This window comes from Thamnophis elegans, chromosome 16 (genome assembly GCF_009769535.1).
Source record: "Thamnophis elegans isolate rThaEle1 chromosome 16, rThaEle1.pri, whole genome shotgun sequence".
In the NCBI taxonomy this organism is placed as follows: Eukaryota; Metazoa; Chordata; class Lepidosauria; order Squamata; family Colubridae; genus Thamnophis; species Thamnophis elegans.
In genome coordinates this window covers 35,212,689-35,235,976 of record NC_045556.1, presented here as the reverse complement: position 1 = coordinate 35,235,976, position 23,288 = coordinate 35,212,689, and the positions used below count along the sequence as shown (strand labels likewise).

Sequence of the window (23,288 nt, the reverse complement as noted above, 5' to 3'; positions counted from 1 at the left end):
AAATATAGTCAAGGCCAGAGCTTTTTAATTCCCTCTTTTCTTTCTTTCTCTCCCCCTCTCCCTCTCTCTCTCTCTCTCAACCCCCATTCCAAGCTCCTTAGCCTGCCCTTTGCTTTCCTTTTAAACAAAAAGCAAAAAAAAACAAAAAACCCCGATGTAATATTATTGCTTTGATCAGTAAAATAAACTTTTCAAGATTGGTTCTGGGACGGGCTCCAGACGTCTGAGGTAAAAGGAGGGCTGACGTTCAGACATGATTCAGTAACGGAGGGATTGGAGCCATTAATTTGTCAGCTTTTTTGGTGGTGGGGAGAGGCAGGTTTTGCTCTCAAGATGGAGGGGGTAGTTTATCCTACAACTGAGGGTGATGGGATGGAGACAAGCGGGAAGGAAGGTGTGTTTGAAGAGCCATAAAAGTTCATTCAATTCCCCCGTTCTGTTTTTCTTCTTCTTCTTCTTCTTCTTCTTCTTCTTCTTCTTCTTCTTCTTCTTCTTCTTCTTCTTCTTCTTCTTCTTCTTCTTCTTCTTCTTCTTCTCCTCCTCCTCCTTCTCCTTCTCCTTCTCCTCCTTCTTCTCCTTCTCCTTCTCCTCCTCCTTCTCCTCCTCTACTATTTGCAACATTTTATATTTTTCTCCTCTTCCTTTACTATTTGCAACATTTCTTCTTCTTCTCCTTCTTTTTCTTCCCCTTCTCCTCCTCCTTCATCTTCTTCTTCCCCTTCTCCTTCCTCTTCCTCCTTTTCTTCCTCTTCCTTGTCCTCTTCACCGCCTGCAAGAAATCAACCAAGCTCAGAGAGCATCAAGGACCTCACAGTTCTCTTCCTCCTCCTCCTCTCTGAAAACCCCTATGCCTTCTAACCCTGATAATGTTACCTAGTTGGGTAATGAACTGTCTGCAATAAGGCAATGAAGCTCAAAGAGCACTACTCAACATCGATGTTGACTACTACTACTACTACTACTACTACTACTACTACTACTACTACTTCTTCTTCTTCTTCTTCTTCTTCTTCTTCTTCTTCTTCTCCTTCTCCTTCTCCTTCTCCTTCTCCTTCTCCTTCTCCTTCGTCTTCTCCTCTACTATTTGCAACATTTTATATTTTTCTCCTCTTCCTTTACTATTTGCAACATTTCTTCTTCTTCTCCTTCTTTTTCTTCCCCTTCTCCTCCTCCTTCATCTTCTTCTTCCCCTTCTCCTTCCTCTTCCTCCTTTTCTTCCTCTTCCTTGTCCTCTTCACCGCCTGCAAGAAATCAACCAAGCTCAGAGAGCATCAAGGACCTCACAGTTCTCTTCCTCCTCCTCCTCTCTGAAAACCCCTATGCCTTCTAACCCTGATAATGTTACCTAGTTGGGTAATGAACTGTCTGCAATAAGGCAATGAAGCTCAAAGAGCACTACTCAACATCGATGTTGTCTACTACTACTACTACTACTACTACTACTACTACTTCTTCTTCTTCCTTCTTCTTCTTCTTCTTCTTCTTCTTCTTCTTCCCCCATCATCCACGACTCCCTTTCTGCTGTATGTTGAAGCTGGATGTTCGTAGGCTGGGTGGGGGGGGGCGTGGTGGTAATCACAGATTCTTGAACTGAACAAGGCTTGAACGAGGTGATCTCCTTGCATGGACCTTCTAAGCAGTGAAGTCTTCTCTGGATTGTACTATTGGAGAGTTCTATTGGAACCCCAAAGTGGATAACTATGGCTATTGTGATTCATCCATCCATTTCATTTATCCATCTGTCTGTCTGTCTGTCTGTCTGTCTATCTATCTATCTATCTATCTATCTATCTATCTATCTATCTATCTATCTATCTATCTATCTATCTATCTATCCACCTGCCTACCGAATCATTCTGCCTATTCATCCATCCATTCATCCATTATATCTGTTTGTCAATCAATTTGTCCTTTCCATCCATCATATTCACCCATTCATCCATCTACCCATTTATTCTATATATGTATTCATCTATCCATCAATCCATCCCTCCTTTAGATCTGTCAGTCTATCTCTGTCCGTTCCGATCATCCATCATAAACATCCATTTCTTTCTTTCTTTCTCTCTCTCTCTTTCTCTCTCTCTCTTTCTCTCTCTCTTTCTCTCTCTCTCTTTCTCTCTTTCTTTCTTTCTCCCTTTCTCTCTCTCTCTCTCTCTCTCTCTTTCTTTCTTTCTTTCTTTCTCTCACCCATTATGTCTGTCTATCTGAATATCTCCAAGCCACCTTCTGGCATGAAACAACCTAGCAGTTCGAAAGCACGTTAAAAAATGCAAGTAGAAAAATAGGAACCCGCTTTGGTGGGAAGGGAACAGCGTTCCATGCGCCTTCGGGCATTGAGTCATGCCGGCCACCTGACCACGGAGACGTCTTCGGACAGCGCTGGCTCTTTGGCTTTGAAACGGAGATGAGCACCTCCCCCTAGAGTCGGGAACGACTGGCACATCTGTGCGAGGGGAAGCTTTACCTAACAGGCTCCATCTGGCCTTATCTGATCTTGAAAAACTCAGCCAGGCTGGATTTGATCCCTGTTTAGATGGAGGAACCCATCAATGTAAACGGAATAGGGAATTTGAGTAAGGGAGAGGGGCAAATTGTCTCTAAAGTTTCCAGCAGTGGACTTGAAGGAAACGGCACTTTGCAGATGTTGAGAGCTGTGGCTTTAATGACTTCATTCCACCCAAGTTAAAAGCAGAAAGTCCCTTGTGTGTTTTCAGCAGGGTGGGGAAATTTCCCCCCCCCTCTCCCTCCCTCTCCCTTCCAGACCTGGGACAGCAGAAATGGTGTTTGGCACCACTGGCCTCTCGGCTGTTTTTACTTTTAACTTCCCCTCTCCATTGCAACTCTGTTTTCTTAACATTTTCTTTTGGAGTTGGGCCAAGAGAGCACGAGCAAAAAAAAAAAAAAATCTTTAAAGCATTCTTGCCGTTCTCCAACTTTGCCCTCCCACAGCTGTCTTAAATGTCAAGGAAAGGTTTAGTCTGAAACCAAAGCCAGAAAAACTTTTGCAGTCTATTAAAATAAGGAGAGGAATTGGGGTGGGTGGGGGTGGGGTGTTCCTGTCCCACTTAATTCTCTCCAGGCAAAGGTGCTGTGTCAAAGGGAAAGTTCTCCCTGCAGATTTAATAAGCCTCTATAAATCAGGGCTGTGAAAGTTGGACCATGACGAAGGCTGAGAGCCAAAGAATGGAGGCCTTTGGATTCTGGTGCTGGAGAAGACTCCTGCATTGAGTCCCTTAGACTGCAAGGCCATCCAACCGGTCAGTCCTAGAGGAGATCAACCCTGGCTGCTCTTTAGAAGGCCAGTTCCTGAAGAGGAAACTCAATGACTTTGGCTACCTGATGAGAAGGAAGGACTCCCTGGAGAAGAGCCTCATGCTGGGAAAGATGGAGGGCAAAAGAAGAAGGGGATGGCAGAGAAGAAGGTGGCTGGATGGAGTCACCGAAGCAGTCGGCGTGAGCTTAAATGGACTCCGGAGGATGGTAGAGGACAGGAAGGCCTGGAGGAACATTGTCCATGGGGTCATGATGGGTCGGACACGACTTCCCAACTAACAACAACAACAACCAATAAATCATCAAAACCTTTCTCACCGTGAACCTATTGTGCCCATGTGTATTTCCTTGCTATCGAAAGGAATAAGTTGAGTTGTGAAAGTCTTATGTTTATTGACCAGGTGTGAAGACTTTGGTTGGAGGTATTGCACTGGTATCCTTCAGTCTCCAAAGACGATGGTATCGTGCTCTGGGAAGAGGTCAAAGCTGGAGTGTCCTCTCCAGAGCACCAGGCCTGGGTAGATTAATATGGAGGACAGACTGTTACCCAAGCAGCAGATTCCCCCCTCTCTACATGGCTGAAATAGTCCAGAGCTGATACAGTTGGTTCCAGCTGCATTGCAGGAGTCACCACAACGTGGTTGTGCATAGTCACGAACTGCTTCCGGGACTCCGGCTCCGGATTTTGCCTGTAGGTTGACTCCGGAAGCCTTTTCCAGGAGTGGATGCAGCCACAAGGCAGTGGAGGTTTGTAACCGGAGTTTTCCTTCTCCTAGAAGATGGTTCTGACCCTGGATCTGCCGTGGGGCGTAGAGCCCTCTTCCGCCTTCTAAACCCGTTGAGCGTCTTCTCCCGTAACCCTGGGAAGGGGCTCTTACGAGGTGCTCCCAGCCAGGCCAGCTGGACCAAGGTTTTTTAAGGAGGTGTTACTCCTCCATCACTCACCCTTTGTCCTGGCTTGTGACAGGCAGAGCCTGGCTTCCCAAACGTTGGGCCCAGGATGGCGGGTTTAATGGTTGGAAGTGGGGACAAGAAAAAAGGAAGGGGAAAAAATAACAACCAAGGGCGAAAGATTCTCGCTACCCCTTAATCAAAGTATCTTCCCAAGCTTCAAAATGTCTGAACTATTTTCCAAGCAGAGAGAAGGATGAGGATGTATAGGGTCCTTGGTGCTCTCTGAGCTTGGTAGGTTTTCTGCGGAGACATTTCACAACCCAACTGGGTGACAGCATCAGTGTGGTTGGTGAGGAGGAGGAGGAGGAGAAGAAGAAGGAAAAGGGAGAAGAAGGAAAACTAGGCAACATCATCAGTGCTAGAAGACAGTGGGGGTTTGACAGTGGTGGGTTTCAAAAATGTTTGGAACCTCTTCTGTAGGTGTGGCCTGCTTTCCGGGTCCACTGGTGGAACCTCTTCTAACCGGTTCGGTAGATTTGATGAACCAGTTCTACCGAACCGGTGTGAACCGGTAGGAACCCACCTCTGAGGTTTGAGGAGGAGGAGGAGGACTGTGAGGTCTTTGGTGCTCTCTAAACTTGATGATTTTCTTGCAGACATTTCATGGCCCAACTAGGTAACATCATCAGTGCTGGAAAGGAGGAAGGTTTGTGGAGGCGAAGAGGAGGATGACTTTGGAGTCTTTGGTGCTGTCCGAGCTTAGTGGCTTTCTTACAGATGTTTCATTACCAATCTAGGTAACATCATCAGTTACCTACTTACCTCTTTCCGCGTTGAGTTGGGTTGATTGATAACCCATTGATATTTGTTTTTTTTTCTATGTTTTTCCGACGATCTGCTCCTTCCCATCTCTTAACATTATGGCGAGGGAAGCTTCTTTGTCTTCTGGAATGTTCCCCTCCCTTTGAGAATCTTGTATCACGGCAACTTAAGGCGAAACTTTTAGCCGAGTTCTTGAGAAAGGGCCAAAGAAATGCTCCTCGGTTGTCATAACAGCTTTGAACTTACAAGAAGGGAGGGAATTTTGCTTCTTCCTCTGTTGCTCCGTTGTTAAGGGATGCAAACCAGAACTTTCCAGCTGGCTCCATTTTGCTGGTGGGTGGAAAAAAACAAAAAACGCCACCGAGACACGATGAGAGAACATCTCTGGCCAGCGATGGTCCTCTCTTTAGGCTGGCTCTTAAAGATTGTCCGTTGAGGAATTATGGATCTTTCCCAAGATGGTCTGCCTGGAGAATGCAAAGGATGCTTTAACATGTCCCGACCCTTTTTAGCACCGATAACCAATCGTTATTGGAGGGATATAGGGACGCGGTGGCTCGGGGACTAAAACACTGAGCTTGTTGATCAGAAAGTTCGAGTCCCTAGCCTGCGTAACGGAGGGAGCTCCCGTTACTTGTCTCAGCTTCTGCCAAAATAGCAGTTCGAAAGCAAGTCAAAAATGCAAGTAGAAAAACAGGAACCATCTTTGGTGGGAAGGGAACAGCGTTCTGTGCGCCTTTGGTGTTGAGTCATGCCGGCCACATGACCACGGAGATGTCTTCGGGCAGCGCTGGCTCTTTGGCTTTGAAACAGAGATGAGCACCGCCCCCTAGAGTTGGGAACAACTAGCACATACATGCGAGGGGAAACTTAACCTTTACCTTAACCAATTGCCGCTCGGTGCCCAAAAAATTGAAAGATGGGCACCCTTGCACGATGCCTTCCCTCAGTGGAGGGATGTCTTGCCTATTTTCTGAATGAAAGCTGCCTAACAAGCTCATAAAATGCTCTTTCAGGTGTAGTTTGAAAGCTGGGTGCTCTCTGAACTCAGTCGTTTTCTTGCAGACGTTTCATTACCCAACTGAGTAACATCATCAGGGCTGGTGATCAGTACTACTACTAAGGATGTTACTTAGTTTGGGTAATGAATCATCTGCAAGAAAATCACCAAGCTCAGAGAGCACCAAGGACCCCACAGTCCTCCTGCTCTTCCTCCTCCTTCTCTCTACAAACCCCACTCTCTTCTAGCACTGATGATGTAACCTAGCTGGGTAACAAAATGTCTGCAAGAAAACCACCAAGCTCAGAGAGCACCAAGGACCCCACAGTCCTCCTCCTCTCCACCAACCCCACTCCCTTCTAGCACTGATGACGTTGCCTAGTTGGGTAATGAAACATCTGCAAGAAAACCACCAAGCTCAGAGAGCACCAAGGACCCCACAGTCCTCCTCCACCTCCTCCACCTCCTCCAGTCCACACACCCCACTCCCTTCTAATACTGATGATGTCACCTAGTTGGGTAGCGAAACATCTGCAAGAAAACCACCAAGCTCAGAGAATGCCGAATTGGCCCCTCATTTCAACCCCGAGCTGCAAATATTCAGTGTTTTGAAAGACATTTGAACCTCTTCTGTGAAAAAGCGGGGAAGAAACGTACTTTATTTTCTATTTGTGCTGGACCAGAGTTGGGCAGCCCATCCCGAGTCTCCTTATTGTTAACCAAGTCTGTCACCAAGGAAATAGCTTAAGACTGCATGCCGGTTTTACGAACGGGAGGCGACTAATGATAATAATTTGTCATTTCTATCCTGTTCATCTGCTGAGGCTTTTTAGATAAGCTTGGATTTAAAACAAAAAAAAAGCAGTAATTGCAAAAATGCAATCTAAACAAGCCGGGAATAACCATCAGAAATAGATGAAGCAGATTAGCAGAGGTGCCTCTTCCAACTTCTGAAAGTTACTTCTGGGTCAATATCTCATACATCTTGCCCAATCCTATTTTTCCTTCCCTCGGGCAGGCTTTGAGGTGTTGCTTTGCTCTAAAAGAATTTGCATCCTTTGAGAGGGTCGTTGAGGCCACTTGGATGCCCAGCATCTTCTTTTTTTATTATTATTATTACATAGACAACATAATCACATAACAATAGAAAAAGAAAGGCAGAGGGAAAAGAAAAAAAAAAACCCCACACACACAAAAAAAAAAAGGAAAAAAGAAAAACAAAAAAACCCCCATCATCCCATACAATATGTCATTTGATTACAGGTGCATCCCTACTACGTTTCCCCCCATACACACACACCGTATCTCTCTGTTGTGTATTTAATAGACACCACAATAACCTAGGGTTTAAAAAAAAAACGTTTCTTAAAAACGTCCAGCGTTGGAGCATTTACAACTTCTGGAGGGAAGTTGTTCCACTGATTAATTGTTCCAACTGCCGGGAAATTCCTCCTTAGTTCTAAGTTGCTTCTCTCCTTGATTAGTTTCCACCCATTGCTTCTTGTTCTACCCTCAGGTGCTTTGGAGAATAGTTTGACTCCCTCTTCTTTGGGGCAGCCCCTCAGATATTGGAAGGCTGCTATCATGTCTTCCCTAGTCCTTCTTTTCATTAAATTAGACCTACCCAGTTCCTGCAACCGTTCTTCATAGGTTTTAGCCCCCAGTCCCTTTTCTTTCCGCCGTGTCTGGAAAGCGGCTTGGGGAGGGGAAAGAGGGGGAGGCAACAACTCTGGCGTGGAATAGGATCCAGAGCAATAATCCACAGGGCTGTTGTAACACTCGCCTTGTTTTGACAGCGAGCATCGCCGCGTTGCCAGGGTTATCGTTCCAAATTGGCCATCTTTGGCAACGCCCTTAATTAAGGAGGGCTTCGATTCCATCCAAGATACGCCAAGTGGGGTGTATCAGGGTTAAAACGGCGCTGCCTTACAGCCAAAAAGCTTTTAATTGTTCCAGATTGAATCTGCTCCATTCCCCAGGAGCCTCCTCAAAACTCCCAAGCTGAGCCCCGTCCAATTGGCAGGGTGGGATTTTAAGCAGAGTGGAATCCCGGCGCCCACAGAACTACCGGTAGTCAACTTTTTGGATCCCTCTCCCACGTCCCCACGCACAGCCCCAGAATCCTACCTACCTGAACTTGAGCTTGGGGAAATGGGATGTGTGCGATCGCTTGAATAAATAAAATCTGAACAAGCCAAGCTTTTCCAAGCTCGCTTCGCTTCAGGGGGTCTTCGAAAATACAACTTCAGGAGCTGTGGGGGTTTTTCATTCCTGGAGATTTTTAAGAAGAGACTGGACAATGTTTGTCCAGAATGGTATAGAGCAGTGTTTCTCAACCTTGGCGACTTTAAGTCCTGCGCAGCTGGCTGGGGAATTCTGGGAGTTGAAGTCCACAGGACTTAAAGTCGCCAAGGTTGAGAAACATTGGTATAGAGGGTCTCCTGCTTGAGGAGAAGGTTGGGCTAGAAGACCTCCAAGGTCCCTTTCCAACTCTGTTCTTCTCTACTTTTCTGCCATTCAGTTTAGAACAGATCATCGTTTAGCCTACAATGGCCACCTGGATTCCTTTCTGAAGTCCCCCAGGTTGAAGGGGCTGGAAGCAGATGGATTGCCATGGGGAGTTTCACTAGGAGGGAAGAGTCATGGCCGGCTGGCTCATTTATAATTTGTTTATTTATTTGACCAGAAGAGAAAGGACAGCCATTGGTCCAGAATGGCATAGGGTCTCCTGCTTGAGCAGAGGGTTGGACTAGAAGACCTCTAAAGTTCCTTCCGACCCTATTATTTCTATTCTATTCTATTTCTGTTCAGTTCTATTCTATTTCTATTCTATTATTTCTATTTCTGTTTTACTCTTCTCTACTTCTGTTCTATTCTATATTCCATTCCATTATTCTATTCTATTCTATTCTATTCTCTACTATTCCTATTCTGTTATTTCTATTCTACTCTACTTCTATTCTTTCAAATTCTATTCTATTCTATTCTATCAGTTCCGTTCTTATTCTATTCTATATTCCATTCCATTCAATTATTCCATTCTATTCTTTTCTATTCTATTCTGTTCTTCCATTATTCTATTATATTCTCTACTATTCTATTCCTATTCTATTTCTATTCAATTATTCCTATTTCCATTCTACTCTACTCTACTCTACTTCTATTCTATTCTATTCTTACAAATTCTATTCTATTCCATTCCATTCCATTTTTCTATTCCTATTTTGTTTCTATTCAATTATTCCTATTTCTATTCTACTCTACTCCTATTCTATTCTATTTTTTCAAATTCTATTCCATTCCATTCCATCATTCTATTCCTATTTTATTTCTATTCAATTATTCCTATTTCTATTCACTCTACTTCTATTCTTTCAAATTCTATTCCGCTCCATTCAATTATTCTATTTCTCTTTTATTTCTATTCAATTATTCCTATTTCTATTCTACTCCACTCTACTCCTATTCTATTCTTTCAAATTCTATTCTATTCTATTCCATTCCATATTCTATTCTCTACTACTCTATTCCGTCCTGTCCTGTCCTATCCTATCCTATCTTCCATTCCACTTTTCTGTATTCTGTTCATTAAATTAAAAATTGTACCAGCCCTAAGTCCCGCCCCCCACCCGCCCCCCCCACCCGGGCAGCAGCCTGGGCCAAGCCCGTGCGCGAACCACTCCGTGCCCCTCAACCCTCCTCTCCTTGTGCCTTTGCAGAAATGCTGCACATGGATTCTCCCTGATCCAGGTGGAGAGCCTGAAGGTGACCATGAAGGACATTTTGCAGAAGGCTCTGAAGCGAAGGAAGAGTTCGCAGCGCGGCTCAGGTGGGGAAACCAGACCTCTTCCTACTTCCTACCTATTTTATTTTATTATTATTATTATTATTGTTTAGGAGGGAGGGCAGTGCGTTTCACGGCCGCCCTACCCCATCCCCCTTTCCCCGGATCGCTTCCGAAACTTGTTTTCCTGGTGACAAAGTGACCTCTCTTAGCGATTCTTTCTGAAGCAAGGCAGTCAATGTATTTTCATTGCTTTTGTTTATTATTTATTATCTACTATTTATTGGAATCTGTCCATCTTGCCTCAACTGCCACTCGATACGCACTGCTCACGAATTGCTCTGTAATGTTATTTTCCTCCCGGGTTTCGCTTTAGGTTGAGTGTGGCTGAAAGACGGCGGGCTTCACATTCTCCTCGCCGTAAAACGGAGCAGTTTTATATTTTGTAATTTTGCTTATTTTCGGGGTGGTGGTGAAGGTAGTCGGGGAATTATTGCAAAAAGAAAAAGAAGAAGTAGGTAGGAGAAATGGATTTGGACCATAAATCTGGATCTCTTTCCGGTGATCCATTGTCTCCCTGTTTTGTTTTGTTGTTGTTTTTAAACTAGCCGATAATGCGGTGTTGACAGTATTTTATTAATTGGGGAGGGGGGGGGAAATGTCCGGACCAAATGTAATTTCTAATGTTGGATTTTTCCCCTTACCAGAGGGTGCCCCCTTGTGGAGTACTGTGAATCTGTTACCATGGCAACTCCACTGTGCTGTGCAGTAGAAGCCATTTTACAACAGTACAGTAGAAGCCATTTGAAGGCATAACAGGCTGCATCTTAACAACCCACAACTAGTATTAGTTTTCAGAGAGTATTTGTTTCCAGAGAGTAAGTCATCTGTATGCCAAGTTTGGTTGAAATTGCTCAAGGAGTTCCAGAGTTATGCTGGAACATACACACACACACACAAACACACACGCACACAAACATATTACAGGTCGCCCTTGCCTTACAACAATTCATTTAGTGGCTGTTCAAAGTTACGAAGGCACCGAAAAATGTAACTTAACGACCATTTTTCATGGTTATGACCTTTGCCGCTTCTCCATGGTCAGGTAATTGGAATTCAAACGCTCGGCTTCTTTTTCAGTGCTGTTGTAACTTCAAACAGTTGCAACTCTGCATACCCGCAAAGCATTCAATAACATGGGGCAGGGGAGTTGTGGGTGTTGTAGCCATTTTGGGAGGCCTCCTCCCCATCACCCCATCCCTTTCAATAAGAAACATAAAAAGGTAAAGCTTCCCTCGCGCCTAAGTGCTAGTCATTCCCGACTCTAGGGGGCAGTGCTCATCATTTCAAAGTCGAAAAGCTAGCGCTGTCCGAAGACATTTCCATGGTCATGTGGCCGGCATGACTCAATGCCAAAGACACACGGAACGCTGCTCCCTTCCCACCAAAGGTGGTTCCTATTTTTCTACTTGCATTTTTTACGTGCTTTTGAACTGCTAGGTTGGCAGAAGCTGGGAGCTCACTCTGTTACATGGCGCTAGGGATTCGAACCGCCAAACTGCCAACCTTTCTGATCAACAAGCTCAGAGTCTTATCCACCGAGCCACCGTGTCCTTTTTTGTATGTATGTATGTATGTATGTATGTATGTATGTATGTATGTATGTATGTATGTATGTATGTAGTGTCACAACCCCTGGTATGCCCAAATATGGGAGGAAGTCTACTGCTTCCTTTCTCTGTCTATCGGCTCATCACAAGAGACCATCCAGATAGAAACCCAATATTTTTACTGTTGCCTTTGTTACATTTGTGTTTTTTTATTTGTGCTGATAAATAAATAAAGGGAGACTAGTATAGATCTATTTTAAGCTATTTAGCTCTCATCAGCTAGCCATACCCTTACTGGGGTTCGAACCTGGGCTGTATTACATATTAGGCAGATGTATTAACTACTAAGCCACAAGGTTCTCCTCCTTTATCAGCTGAGCCAGGGAAATAGGTATGTATTTAGTGTCACAACCCCTGGTATGTCCAAATATGGTAAAGGAGGAGAACCTTGTGGCTTAGTGGTTAACACATCTGCCTAATATGTAATACAGCCCAGGTTCGAATCCCAGCAAGGGTATGGCTAGCTGATGAGAGCTAAATAGCTTGAAATAGATCTATACTAGTCTCCCTTTATTTATTTATCAGCACAAATACAACAGATAGATAGATAGATAGATAGATAGATAGATAGATAGATAGATAGATAGATAGATAGATACACACATACATACATACATACATACAAACACACATACACACATACATAAACATCGCATCTCTTATATAAAGAAAACCAATGTCCAAAATCTACCTTTACTTCCAATTTAGGCTAGCATGCAGAAAAAAGGGAACTTTTCTTGTTTTTGAAACGTTGCATCAGATTCTTCCCAGCTGGCTTTTGTTCCTTTGGAATAAACATGGAAACAGCTTGAATGTTTTATTCCGACTCTTCCCAAAAAAATCTCTTTGACACCTAGGCTGTTTTGCAACAAGCCTCCCCATTTTTTTCAGGGTTGAATCGGCCAAACCTTTCAACTTAAAAGTGGATGCTTCAAAAAGGCAAAATTTTGTCCCAGGTCAAAAAACAAACAGATGATTTCGCTCCAACTTGGAGACGGTTCTGTCTGGATTTTTATTTTGGGCTCGGAGCCCTTTGGCTCTCTGAGATTGAACTGGTTTGGGGGTTTTGTTTTTTTTTCAAACGTCTTTTGCAATTACAGTATTTTACCTTTGCACTCGGAACCGAATATTTGAGATTCAATTTTTTTTTTTTTTAAGCAAACGTACAATTTTTAGTGTGTCATCTTTGCGCTCAGGAGGGGATATTTGAGACAGAAAAGTTTGGCCAAAGGGTATTGCAAATTTTAGCATTTCATCTTTATGAAGGCCTTCCCAAGAATGGATTCTCCTGGGAATCCCTTATCTTTGGGAACCAAAAAGCAGTTTTTAGTGGAAACTCACATCTGATCTTACAAATCGTGGCATGCCATTTTTACAGTCCAAATTTTTGTGAGGGTCAGGAGTTCCCAAATAACAGGCCAATATCTGCAAAACTTGGCAAGGAGTCTCGGAGAGTCACAAGCCAATGAAGAGAACTAATGGTCTCCTGCAAACTCCACTCCCCTTTCGCTCCCCTTTTATTCCCTCTGGGAGGGGCCGTTCAAAGTCCACCTGTGGTCTTACTCCCAAGTCGACCCCTGTTCTTTAGCTGTTCCCTTCGTCTGACAACTCTGTGCATGTGCACACTGGGAACAGGATCCAGCTGTTCTTCTGCCTCACTGATGTCCGACTCCGAAGGCAGCTGATAACTGTCAGACGGCCCTGGCCCCCTCTCTGCCTTCGACACAGAGCCCTCATCAGAGCCTCCCCCAGACTCCAGGACTGTCCCATCTTCCTCCCCAACCTCCTCACTGTCCAAATCTGCCACCAGCTCTGCTAGTGGGCTACAACACATTGAAAAAAGTGACTTACAACTGTTTTTCACACCGTTTTACGATGGTTGAAGCATCCCTGTTCGTCACGTATTCAAAATTCAGACGTTTGGCCACTGACTCATATTTATGACGGTTGCAGTGTCCTGGGGTCATGTGATTCCCCCTTTGTGACCTTCTGACATGCAAAGTCGACAGGGAAGCCCGATTCGCTGGACAGCCGCGTTCCTAACTGAACAACGGCAGCGATTCACTTGGCAAGAAAGGTCGTAAAATGGGACGATCTCCCCTTAAGAACTGTCTTCACTCAGCAGCAGGAATGGTGGTCATAATTCGAGGAGTAAGTTTAGCCTTCTTGCAAAACTTCCCTCCCGCTGCGTCCTTGCGGTCCCATCTGCTGGCTAGGTGTTTCTCGTTTTTGAAAAAGGAGGAATTCCTTTTTTTAAAAAAACGAAACCTTTTAGGTCTTCTTGCTTTTAATTGTCAAGAAAGTCCTTTGGCTTCCAGAGGCCTGTGCAGGTACAGCCTCAAAGCCCCCACCGAGCCGAGAAAAATCTGTCTTGACATCGAGAAATAATTACGGTGAGAAATGGCACCGGCTGGTGTCACCCTCCACAAAGAACTTTTAATATAAACCTATCTATAGACTCGGTAGAGATAAAGCATCTTGTCTTGGTTAAATGAATGAAACCTTTCCTTCCCCCCTCCCTCTCTCTCTCTCTCACCCTCTCCACTCTGTACGGGTCGGTTTAGTTTTAACTCCACAGGAAGGAAAGAAAGAAGGAAGGAAGGAAAGAAGGAAAGAACATAATTTCCCATTATGAAGGAAGGAAGGAAAGAAAGAAAGAAAAAAAGAAAGAAAAACATAATTTCCCATCCCCACATTTCTGTTTCCCATGGAAGGAAGGGAAAGAAAGAAAGAAAGAAAGAAAGAAAGAAAGAAAGAAAGAACAAATTTTCCCATCTCCTGATTTCGGTTTAGGAAAGAAAGAAGGAAGGAAGAAAGAAAGAAAGAAAGAAAATAATTTCCCATCCTCAGGTTTCTGTTTATGAAGGAAGGAAGGAAAGAAAGAAAGAGAAAGAAAGAACATAATTTCCCATGCCCAGGTTTCTGTTTTGGAAAGAAAGAGAGAGAGAGACAGAGAGAGAGCGAGCCAGACAAAGAAAGAAAGAAAGAAAGAAAGAATTGGTCGCAGCCCACCCACCCCTTCCGCTCCTTTCCCCCAAACGAGTCTATAATCTGTCACCAATTTAATTAGCTATCTCCCGATGAAAGCTGAAGTTTTAATAAAAGTTAGAAGAGATAACACCGCCAAAGGACACGGATGAGCTGTCTCAAGGCCGCATTCCGGGGGAAAACGATAAGAGCTGTAAAAAATGGCAGCGGAGAGCAATTGAACGAAGCAATGAAAATCGGATTCTTTTTTTTTTTTTAAGGAGGGGTGGAAAGGGGGAAGGAGAAGGAGAAGAAGAAGAAGACGAGGAGATATAGGCAGAGCCGAAAGCCTGCCGGGGGTCTCTAAGACGCTTGGCTGCCGGCCAAGCGTCATCGTTCACCCTGGGCTGCTGGCAGCCCCGTCCAGATGTGCCAGCCGCACGTCGCGGCTTTTGCCAGCTGACTGCGCGGTTTGATAACGCCGCTCTCCGGATGCCCATCGCTGGCCGCGGAGATGGAATTAGATGATGATGATCTTCCCACTAGTTGAGAGAGGAAACAATGCATATAAATCTTGATTTCATCGCTGCGTGAGAAGTCTTTATCCATCATCACTCATAATGAACAAGTCGTTAGCCGGGATGAATGGTCTTCGGCTCCTTCCCGCCGTCCCCTCCTCCCCACCCACCCCCAGCCCCATCCAGCCACCCCTTTTGTTCACCCTTTCTTTCTTTCTTCCTTCCTTCCTTCTTTCCTTCCTGTTCACCCTCCCTTCCTTCCTTCTGTCTTCTTCCTATTCTTCCTTCCTGTTCACCTTTCCTTTTTTCCTTCCTTCCTTTCTTTCCTTCCTTCCTTCTTGTTCACCTTTCTTTTTTTACTTCCTTCCTGTTCACCCTTCCTTCCTTTCTTCTTTCTTTATTTCCTTCCTGTTCACCTTTCCTTCCTTCTTTCTTCTTCCTGTTCTTCCTTCCTATTCACCTTTCCTTCCTTTGTTCCTTCCTTTCTTCTTTCCTTCCTTCCTTCTTTCTTTCCTTCTTTCCTTCTTTCCTTCTTGTTTTTCCTCCCTCTTTCTTTTTCTTTTCTTCCTTCCTTCCTGTTCACCCTTCCTTTCTTCTTTCTTTACTTCCTTCCTTCCTGTTCACCTTCCTTCCTTCCTTTCTTCTTTCTTTATTTCCTTCCTGTTCACCTTTCCTTCCTTCTTACTTCTTCCTGTTCTTCCTTCCTATCCACCTTTCCTTCCTTTCTTTCTTCTTTCCTTCCTTCTTTCTTTCCTTCCTTCTTCCTTCGTTCCTTCTTGTTCTTCCTCCCTCTTTCTTTTTCTTTTCTTCTTTCCTTCCTGTTCACCCTTCCTTCCTTTCTTCTTTCTTTACTTCCTTCCTGTTCATCTTTCCTTCCTTCTTTCCTTCTTGTTCTTCCTCCCTTTTTCTTTTCTTCCTTTCTTCCTGTTCAACCTTCCTTCCTTTCTTCTTTCTTTACTTCCTTCCTTCCCGTTCACCTTTCCTTCCTTCTTTCCTTCTTGTTCTTCCTCCCTTTTTCTTTTTTCCCTTCCTGTTCACCCTTCCTTTCTTCCTTCCTTCCTTTCTTCTTTCTTTATTTCCTTCCTGTTCACCCTTCCTTCCTTTTTTCTTCTTCCTGTTCTTCCTATTCACCTTTCTTTCCTTCCTTTCTTTCTTCTTTCCTTCCTTCTTTCTTTCCTTCCTTCTTTCCTTCTTGTTCTTCCTACCTCTTTCTTTTTCTTTTCTTCTTTCCTTCCTGTTCTTCCTTCCTTCCTTCCTTCTTTCTTTACTTCCTTCCTGTTCATCTTTCCTTCCTTCTTTCCTTCTTGTTCTTCCTCCTTTTTTCTTTTCTTCCTTCCTTCCTGTTCACCCTTCCTTCCTTCCTTTCTTCTTTCTTTTCTTCCTTCCTGTTCACCCTTCCTTTCTTCTTTCTTTACTTCCTTCCTTGTTCACCTTTCTTTCCTTCTTTCCTTCTTGTTCTTCCTCCCTCCCTCCTTTTCTTTTCTTCCTTCCTTCCTTCCTTCCTTCCTTCCTTCCTTCCTTCCTTTCCTTTTTTTCCCTCCAGGTGACTTATCAGTTTTCCCAGCCAGTCAAACTTCGCCTAAATCTTACGCTTTATTCAGTCTGGCGCCTTCCAGATACTTGTGGGGGGGGGGGGTATAACTTCCATCATCCTCAGCCAGCACAGCTGGCAACTTGGGCTGCCACACATATAAACAAAGAGCAGCCTTCCCCTGGAGCTGTCTTGGGGGTGGGGGAGGCGTTGAAACACCAACTAACATGGCATTTTAGAAGGAAGGAAGAGGGAGCGATGAATAACAGAGTCGGAAGGGACCTTGGAGGTCTTGCAGTCCACCCCCCCAGCTGGGGAAGAAAGCCCTGCACAGTTTCAGACATTATTCTATGTTCAATCCGTCCAGATACCAGCAATCCTGCACCCTCCTTTTTGGGAGCAAGTAACTCCCTCTCGCCTTCTCCATTTCTTCTAAAAAAAAAAACCCCTCGGGAATCGCTGACCTTCTCCGCCGTTCCTTTCCTTGACTCCCCCGTGTAGAAAAATGCCATTCTGAGCCTTGTTGCCCCCCAACCTTTAGCAACCTTCTCAGGCATGAGGTGGGGGAAAGTGACAAGTCAGGTCCCGGGTGAGAAATGGAGCTTGGAAAAACAGCTCTGTACTAGTTCCTTAAAAAAAAAAAAAAAAAAAAGATTTAAAGAAAGAAGCGGATGGCTTAGCAACAGAAATGTCCCCGTTCCCAATTCAACCAGCGATTCTCTCCACTCTTTCTTCTCCCGGCAGCCTGCGGCCTTTTTCTAGGGCGCCTTCTGTGCCTTTCCGAGCTCGGCGGTTTGATTGGAGACGTTTCATGACCCGACTAGGCAACATCATCAGGGCTGCTGCGCTTGGTAGGAGAATGAAACGACGGCAAGGAAACCACCGAGACAAAAACGGGGCGCAGGGGGTGTGTGCATCCATTTTGGGCCTCGCAAGCCTCCCTGAAGCCTCTAGGGACCAACCCCAGGACTCCCCCCACGCCCCCAACGCATGCGTCTCCCGCGTGGATGGCAGAGTCTCGAAAACCAGTGGGGTGGCGAGAGGCCCGTGCGCAGGGTGCAGTGAAACCGAGCTGGGCCACAGCTGGCGTCCCCGCAGAGAGGCATCATCCCGCGTGCCCTCGCAGCTCTAGGTGGCTCACAAAGAATAAAAAAGAATAGAAGCGTGTCTCGACTTGCAACAGTTCGCTTAATGACTGTTGCAAGTGGCAACGTTGCCGGAGGAAAAAAGGGATGTTTTGAGGGTTTTTCTCGCTTCTGAGTCGCCGAAGCGGAGGGATTTATTTTCTCTCTCTTGACGATGATAAGAGGCCAGGATTGCGAGATTTGAATGCTTTCCAAATCGAAATCCTTACTTTGAGGTTTCTTCCCTCTCTTTTCCAAAAGGCCTTGATGTAGACGTCTTAATTCCTTATATATATATTTTTTTCCTCCTTTCAAAACTCTTGAACTTGTTGGCTGCATAGAAGTTTTCCTGCCCGGACAGCCTTACCCCACCCCACACCCTCCCACTCCCCCACCACTGGGAACATCTCCGCATTGCAGACCACGTCCCTTGGAGATTGCCCAGCGCAGCTCCTAAACAGTCTTTGACCAGACAGATGTTTCCAGCTGCAAACGCATTCCCCGAAGCCAACCTCAGGCTCCGTTCTTCTTTTTTTTCTTCTTCTTCAAACCAAAAGGTTCTTTACGCATTATTTTGTCGTAAAGGCTTTCTCCCATCAGGGCCGCGGAAACGTGGCCTGCATTTTTCCCATAGCTTAAGGAGCACCGAAGAATAAGCTGTAGGGTTTTTGTAATTTGAGGGTGGGGGTGGAGGGGTGGGGGAGAAACACTTTACAGAAGCATCCAAAGAAAAGAGCAGTTTTGAAACGACTTCTCCTTTCTCGAAAAAAGGGCTTCGGCCCATTCGGGAAAACGCAGCGGGAAGTAAGGAAAAAAGATTTGGGCCAGTTTTTGGGTGGAGCAACAGGCGTGCCCTTTGAGAAACTTGGGACTTTTTATTCGTTCCCTTTATTCTCCCTTTCCCGGTCAGAAGTGGGGAAATGCCACATGAATGGCATGGTTAATTTAGCCCCTGAAATTGCAATATAAGAAGTGTGTGTGTGTGTGTGTGTGTGTGTGTGTGTGTGTGTATAAGCACAAACATACACAAAGTCCTGGAAAAAATTTCCCTAGGCAATAATAAAATATTCAAAGGGAAGGAAGGAAGGAAGGAAGGAAGGAAGGAAAGGGTGGAAAGGATGAAAGGAGCAAGAAGAAAGAAAGAAGGGAGGGAAGGAAGGAAGGAAAAGATAGAGAGGAAGGAAGGAGGAAGAAGAAGAAAAGGAGGGAGGGAAGGAAGGAAAGGGGGAGAGGAAGCAAGAAGAAGGGAGGAAGGAGGGGGAAGGAAGGAAAGAGCAAGAAGAAGGGAAGAAGGTGGGAGGGAAGGAACATAGAGAGCAAGGAAGAAACAAGAGGTAGGTAGGTAGGTAGGTAGAGAAAGAGAGAGAGAAAATGAAAGAAAGAAAAAGAAAGAAAGAAAGAAAGAAGAAAGAAAGAGGATATGGAAATAAAGCATTGAAATAAATGCCACAGCCAGCTGACGGAGTATTAACTCAGCGCTGCTTAAGGATTCAACTGCGGGAAACCGCTAGTAAATCCAGAGTGACAGAATTTCGAGGGAAAGGAGAAGGGGCCTTGACACCTGGCCTGGGACACAAAAACTACAGCAGTTCAAACCCATTTCGCTTAACGCCACCTTGACAGCTGGCGAAATTACAGAATTTACTCAAAGTAGCCCTTAAAATAAATCAAATCCTCTACTAGCTCGTTACAAGGGAATAAAGTGAGCCGGGTGATGGTGCTCTCTGTGTGTGTAAAAAAAGCCCAATTACAAATTTACTCGTGTTAGTGCCTTATTTATTTTTATTTATTTTTAAAAAAGAAGGGGAATTGCAAACAGCGAACGATGTGGCTGCCCCAAAGGGTTTACAACAAAACGAAATGAAAAGACTACTTTGTGCTTTTCCACGAGGCGTCTCTGGCAGGTTTTCGTATCGCAAAGTGGGTTTTTTTAAGTGCGCGGTGTAATGCACTTGGAGGTTTGTGTGTATAGGGACATTTTGCCGATAACTACAGTGGCTAGAAATTAAATAGCGCAGGACGGAAACGATCAAGGAACTAGCTCTGTACTGACAGAAGAAAATATTTGTAGCTCAGGGTGAAATTGTGGAGACCTTGGTGCTCTCTCTCTGAGCGTGGTGTTTTTCTCGCAAACGTTTCTTTACCCAGCTAGGTAATGGCATCAGTGCTGGAAGGAAGTGCGGTTTGCAGAGAGGAGGAGAAGGAAAAGGGAGGAGAAGGGTGCTAGAAGGGAGTGGGGGAGGAGGGGGAGGATTGCGGGGTCCTTGGTGCTCTCTGATCTTGGTGGTTTTCTTGTAGACATTTCATGGCCCAACTAGGGAACTTCTAACACTGATAATGTTACCTTGTCGCTCCTGAGGAAGTGGACAAGGCCATGGGAGCGGTGAGTGCCTCCACATGTATTCTGGACCCGTACCCCTCCTGGCTGGTCTCGACCAGCAGGGAGGTGACACGTGGCTGGATCCAGAGGATAGTTAACACCTCTCTCCGGGAGGGATACTTCCCGCTCCTCCTAAAGGATGCGGTGGTGAGACCCCTCCTGAAGAAGCCTTCTCTGGACCCAGCCATTTTAAGTAACTATCGTCCAGTCTCCAACCTCCCCTTTGTAGGGAAGGTTGTTGAGAAAGTGGTGGCCTTTCAACTCCGGCGGTCCTTGGATGAAACCGATTATCTGGACTCCTTTCAGTCCGGTTTCAGGCCTGGTTACAGCACAGAAACTGCTTTGGTCACACTGATCGATGATCTCTGGCGAGCCAGGGATAGGGGTCACTCCTCTATCCTAGTGCTCCTTGACGTCTCAGCGGCCTTCGATACCATCGACCATGGTATCCTTCTGCGACGGTTGCGGGAGGTGGGAGTGGGAGGCACTGTCCTACGGTGGTTCTCCTCCTACCTCTCGGACAGGTCGCAGTCGGTGTTGGTCGGAGGGCAGAGGTCGACCACTAGGCCCCTCAACTATGGGGTGCCGCAGAGTTCGGTCCTGTCCCCCCCTCCTATTTAATGTCTACATGAAGCCCCTGGGTGAGATCATACGACGGCAAGGGATTAAATACCACCAATATGCGGACGACACACAACTGTATCTGTCCGCCCCGTGCCAACTCAGTGAAGCGGTAGAAGTAATGTGCCAGTGCCTGGAGGCTGTTAGGGTTTGGATGGGAACGAACAAGCTTGCACTCAATCCCGACAAGACCAAGTGGCTATTGATGCTCCCTGCCAAAAATGGTCCAGCTGTTCCATCCCTTAGCCTGGGGGGTGAAATCATACGCCCCTCAGAGAGGGTTCGCAATTTGGGAGTCCTTCTGGATCCACAGCTGACGTTAGAACATCATTTGTCGGCTGTGACCAGGAGGACCTTTGCCCAGGTTCGCCTGGTGCACCAATTGCAACCCTACCTGGACCGGGAGGCCCTTCGGATAGTCACTCACGCCCTTGTCACCTCAAGACTGGATTACTGTAACGCGCTCTACATGGGGCTGCCCTTGAAGAGCGTTCGAAGACTTCAGTTAGTCCAGAATGCAGCCGCGCGAGCGATTGTGGGTGCACCTAGGTACACCCACGTTACACCTATCCTCCGCGAGCTGCACTGGCTGCCCATTGGTCTCCGGACACGCTTCAAGGTGCTAGTCGTTACTTTTAAAGCCCTGCATGGCATCGGACCTGGGTACCTGAGAGACCGCCTCTTGCCGATTACCTCCCAAAGACTGATTCGATCGCACAGACTTGGCCTTCTCCGGATTCCATCCGCCAGCCAATGCCGGCTGGCGACCCCCCGGGGGAGAGCCTTCTCTGTTGCAGCTCCGGCCCTCTGGAACGACCTCCCCGTGGAGATCCGGACCCTTACTACCCTCCCGGCCTTCCGTAAAGCTACTAAGTTCTGGCTGTTCCGGCAGGCCTGGGACTGTTGAAGTATCCAGCCCCACTTTAATTGTGAATGTTGTTGTATTTTAAATTTTGTATTGTCTTATTTATCCCCCTTCCCTTTTTATTGTAAGCCGCCCAGAGTCCTTCGGGAGTGGGAGGCATACAAAACTAATAAACTAACTAACTAACTAGTTGGGCCATGAAACGTCTGCATGGCATGCTAGGACCCAGATTGTTGGGGGCAATATGCTGACTCTCTGTAAACCGCTTAGAGAGGCCTGAAAGGCCTATGAAGCGGTATATAAGTCTACTGCTATTGCTATTGCTATGCTAGATTTATAACCAAGAGTAACTTGTAAACCCAATTAAAATACACTCCAAGCACTGGCGATAATCATCTCCACTCAAAGCCAAATTTTGATCAGAGAAAGTGGTCAGAGGTGTTCCTGGACATTTGTCCGTTTACTCCAATAGAGAGAATCACAAGGGATCCAGGTTTTTCTGACTTTTAAGATTCTTAGATGCTTGGCTAGGACTTAAATCCCGGGACAACAACAAATTATAACACGATGTTTATTAGCAGGGAGAGATTAGTAGTAGCAGCAGTAGTAAGACAGGACAGGACAGGATAGGATAGGATAGGATAGGATAGGATAGGATAGGATAGGATAGGATAGGATAGGATAGGATAGGATAGGAAAGTGGAATAGGAATGGAATGGAATTGGAATAGAATATTATAGAATAGGAATAGAGTGGAGTGGAATGGAATGGAATAGAATAGGAGTAGAGTAGAGTAGGAATATGAATAGGAATAAGGTAGAGTAGAATAGAATAAATAGAATAGAGTGGAATAGAATAGAATAGGAATACAGTGGAATGGAATAGGAGTAGAGTAGAGTAGGAATAGGAATAGGAATAAGGTAGAGTAGAGTAGAATAAATAGAATAGAGTGGAATAGAATAGGAATAGAATAGAATAGGAATAGAGTGGAGTGGAATGGAATGGAATAGAATAGGAGTAGAGTAGAGTAGAGTAGGAATATGAATAGGAATAAGGTAGAGTAGAGTAGAATAAATAGAATAGAGTGGAATAGAATAGGAATAGAATAGAATAGGAATAGAGTGGAGTGGAATGGAATGGAATAGAATAGGAGTAGAGTAGAGTAGGAATATGAATAGGAATAAGGTAGAGTAGAATAGAATAAATAGAATAGAGTGGAATAGAATAGAATAGAATAGGAATACAGTGGATTGGAATGGAATAGGAGTAGAGTAGAGTAGGAATATGAATAGGAATAAGGTAGAGTAGAGTAGAATAAATAGAATAGAGTGGAATAGAATAGGAATAGAATAGAATAAAATAGAATAGGAATAGAGTGGAATGGAATGGGAGTAGAGTAGAATAAGAATAGGAATAAGAATAAGGTAGAGTAGAATAAATAGAATAGAGTGGAATAGAATAGGAATAGAATAGAATTCTTGATTGGCCAAGAGTGATTGCACACACAAGGAATTTGTCTTTGGTGCAGATGCTCTCAGTGGACATAAATGAAAAGATACATTCATCAAGAATCCTAAGGTACAACACTTAATGATAGTCATAGGTTACTAATAAGCAATCGGGAAACAATATAAATCGTAAGGATACAAGCAGCAAAGTTGCAGTCATAAGTGGGAAGAGATGGATGATAGGAACGATAAGAAGACTAATAGTAATAGTAATGCAGACTTAGTGAATGGTTTGACAATGGTGAGGGAATCATTTGTTTAGCAGAGGGATGGCGTTTGGGAAAAATAGTCCTTGTATCTAGTTGTTTTGGTGTGTGGTGCACTATAG

The 23,288-nt window shown here is 45.0% G+C and overlaps 1 protein-coding gene across 2 annotated transcripts in view; it reads left to right on the top strand.

Annotated features, from left to right (window-relative positions):
- The window catches only part of MAPKAP1 (MAPK associated protein 1), a 127,132-nt gene that overhangs the window by 67,921 nt on the left and 35,923 nt on the right, over positions 1–23,288 (top strand). For both annotated transcript variants that reach the window (XM_032233326.1, XM_032233325.1), the window contains exon 7: positions 9,712–9,821. In XM_032233326.1, coding sequence (XP_032089217.1) covers positions 9,712–9,821 — 110 coding nt within the window. The remainder of the gene's footprint in view (positions 1–9,711; positions 9,822–23,288) is intronic.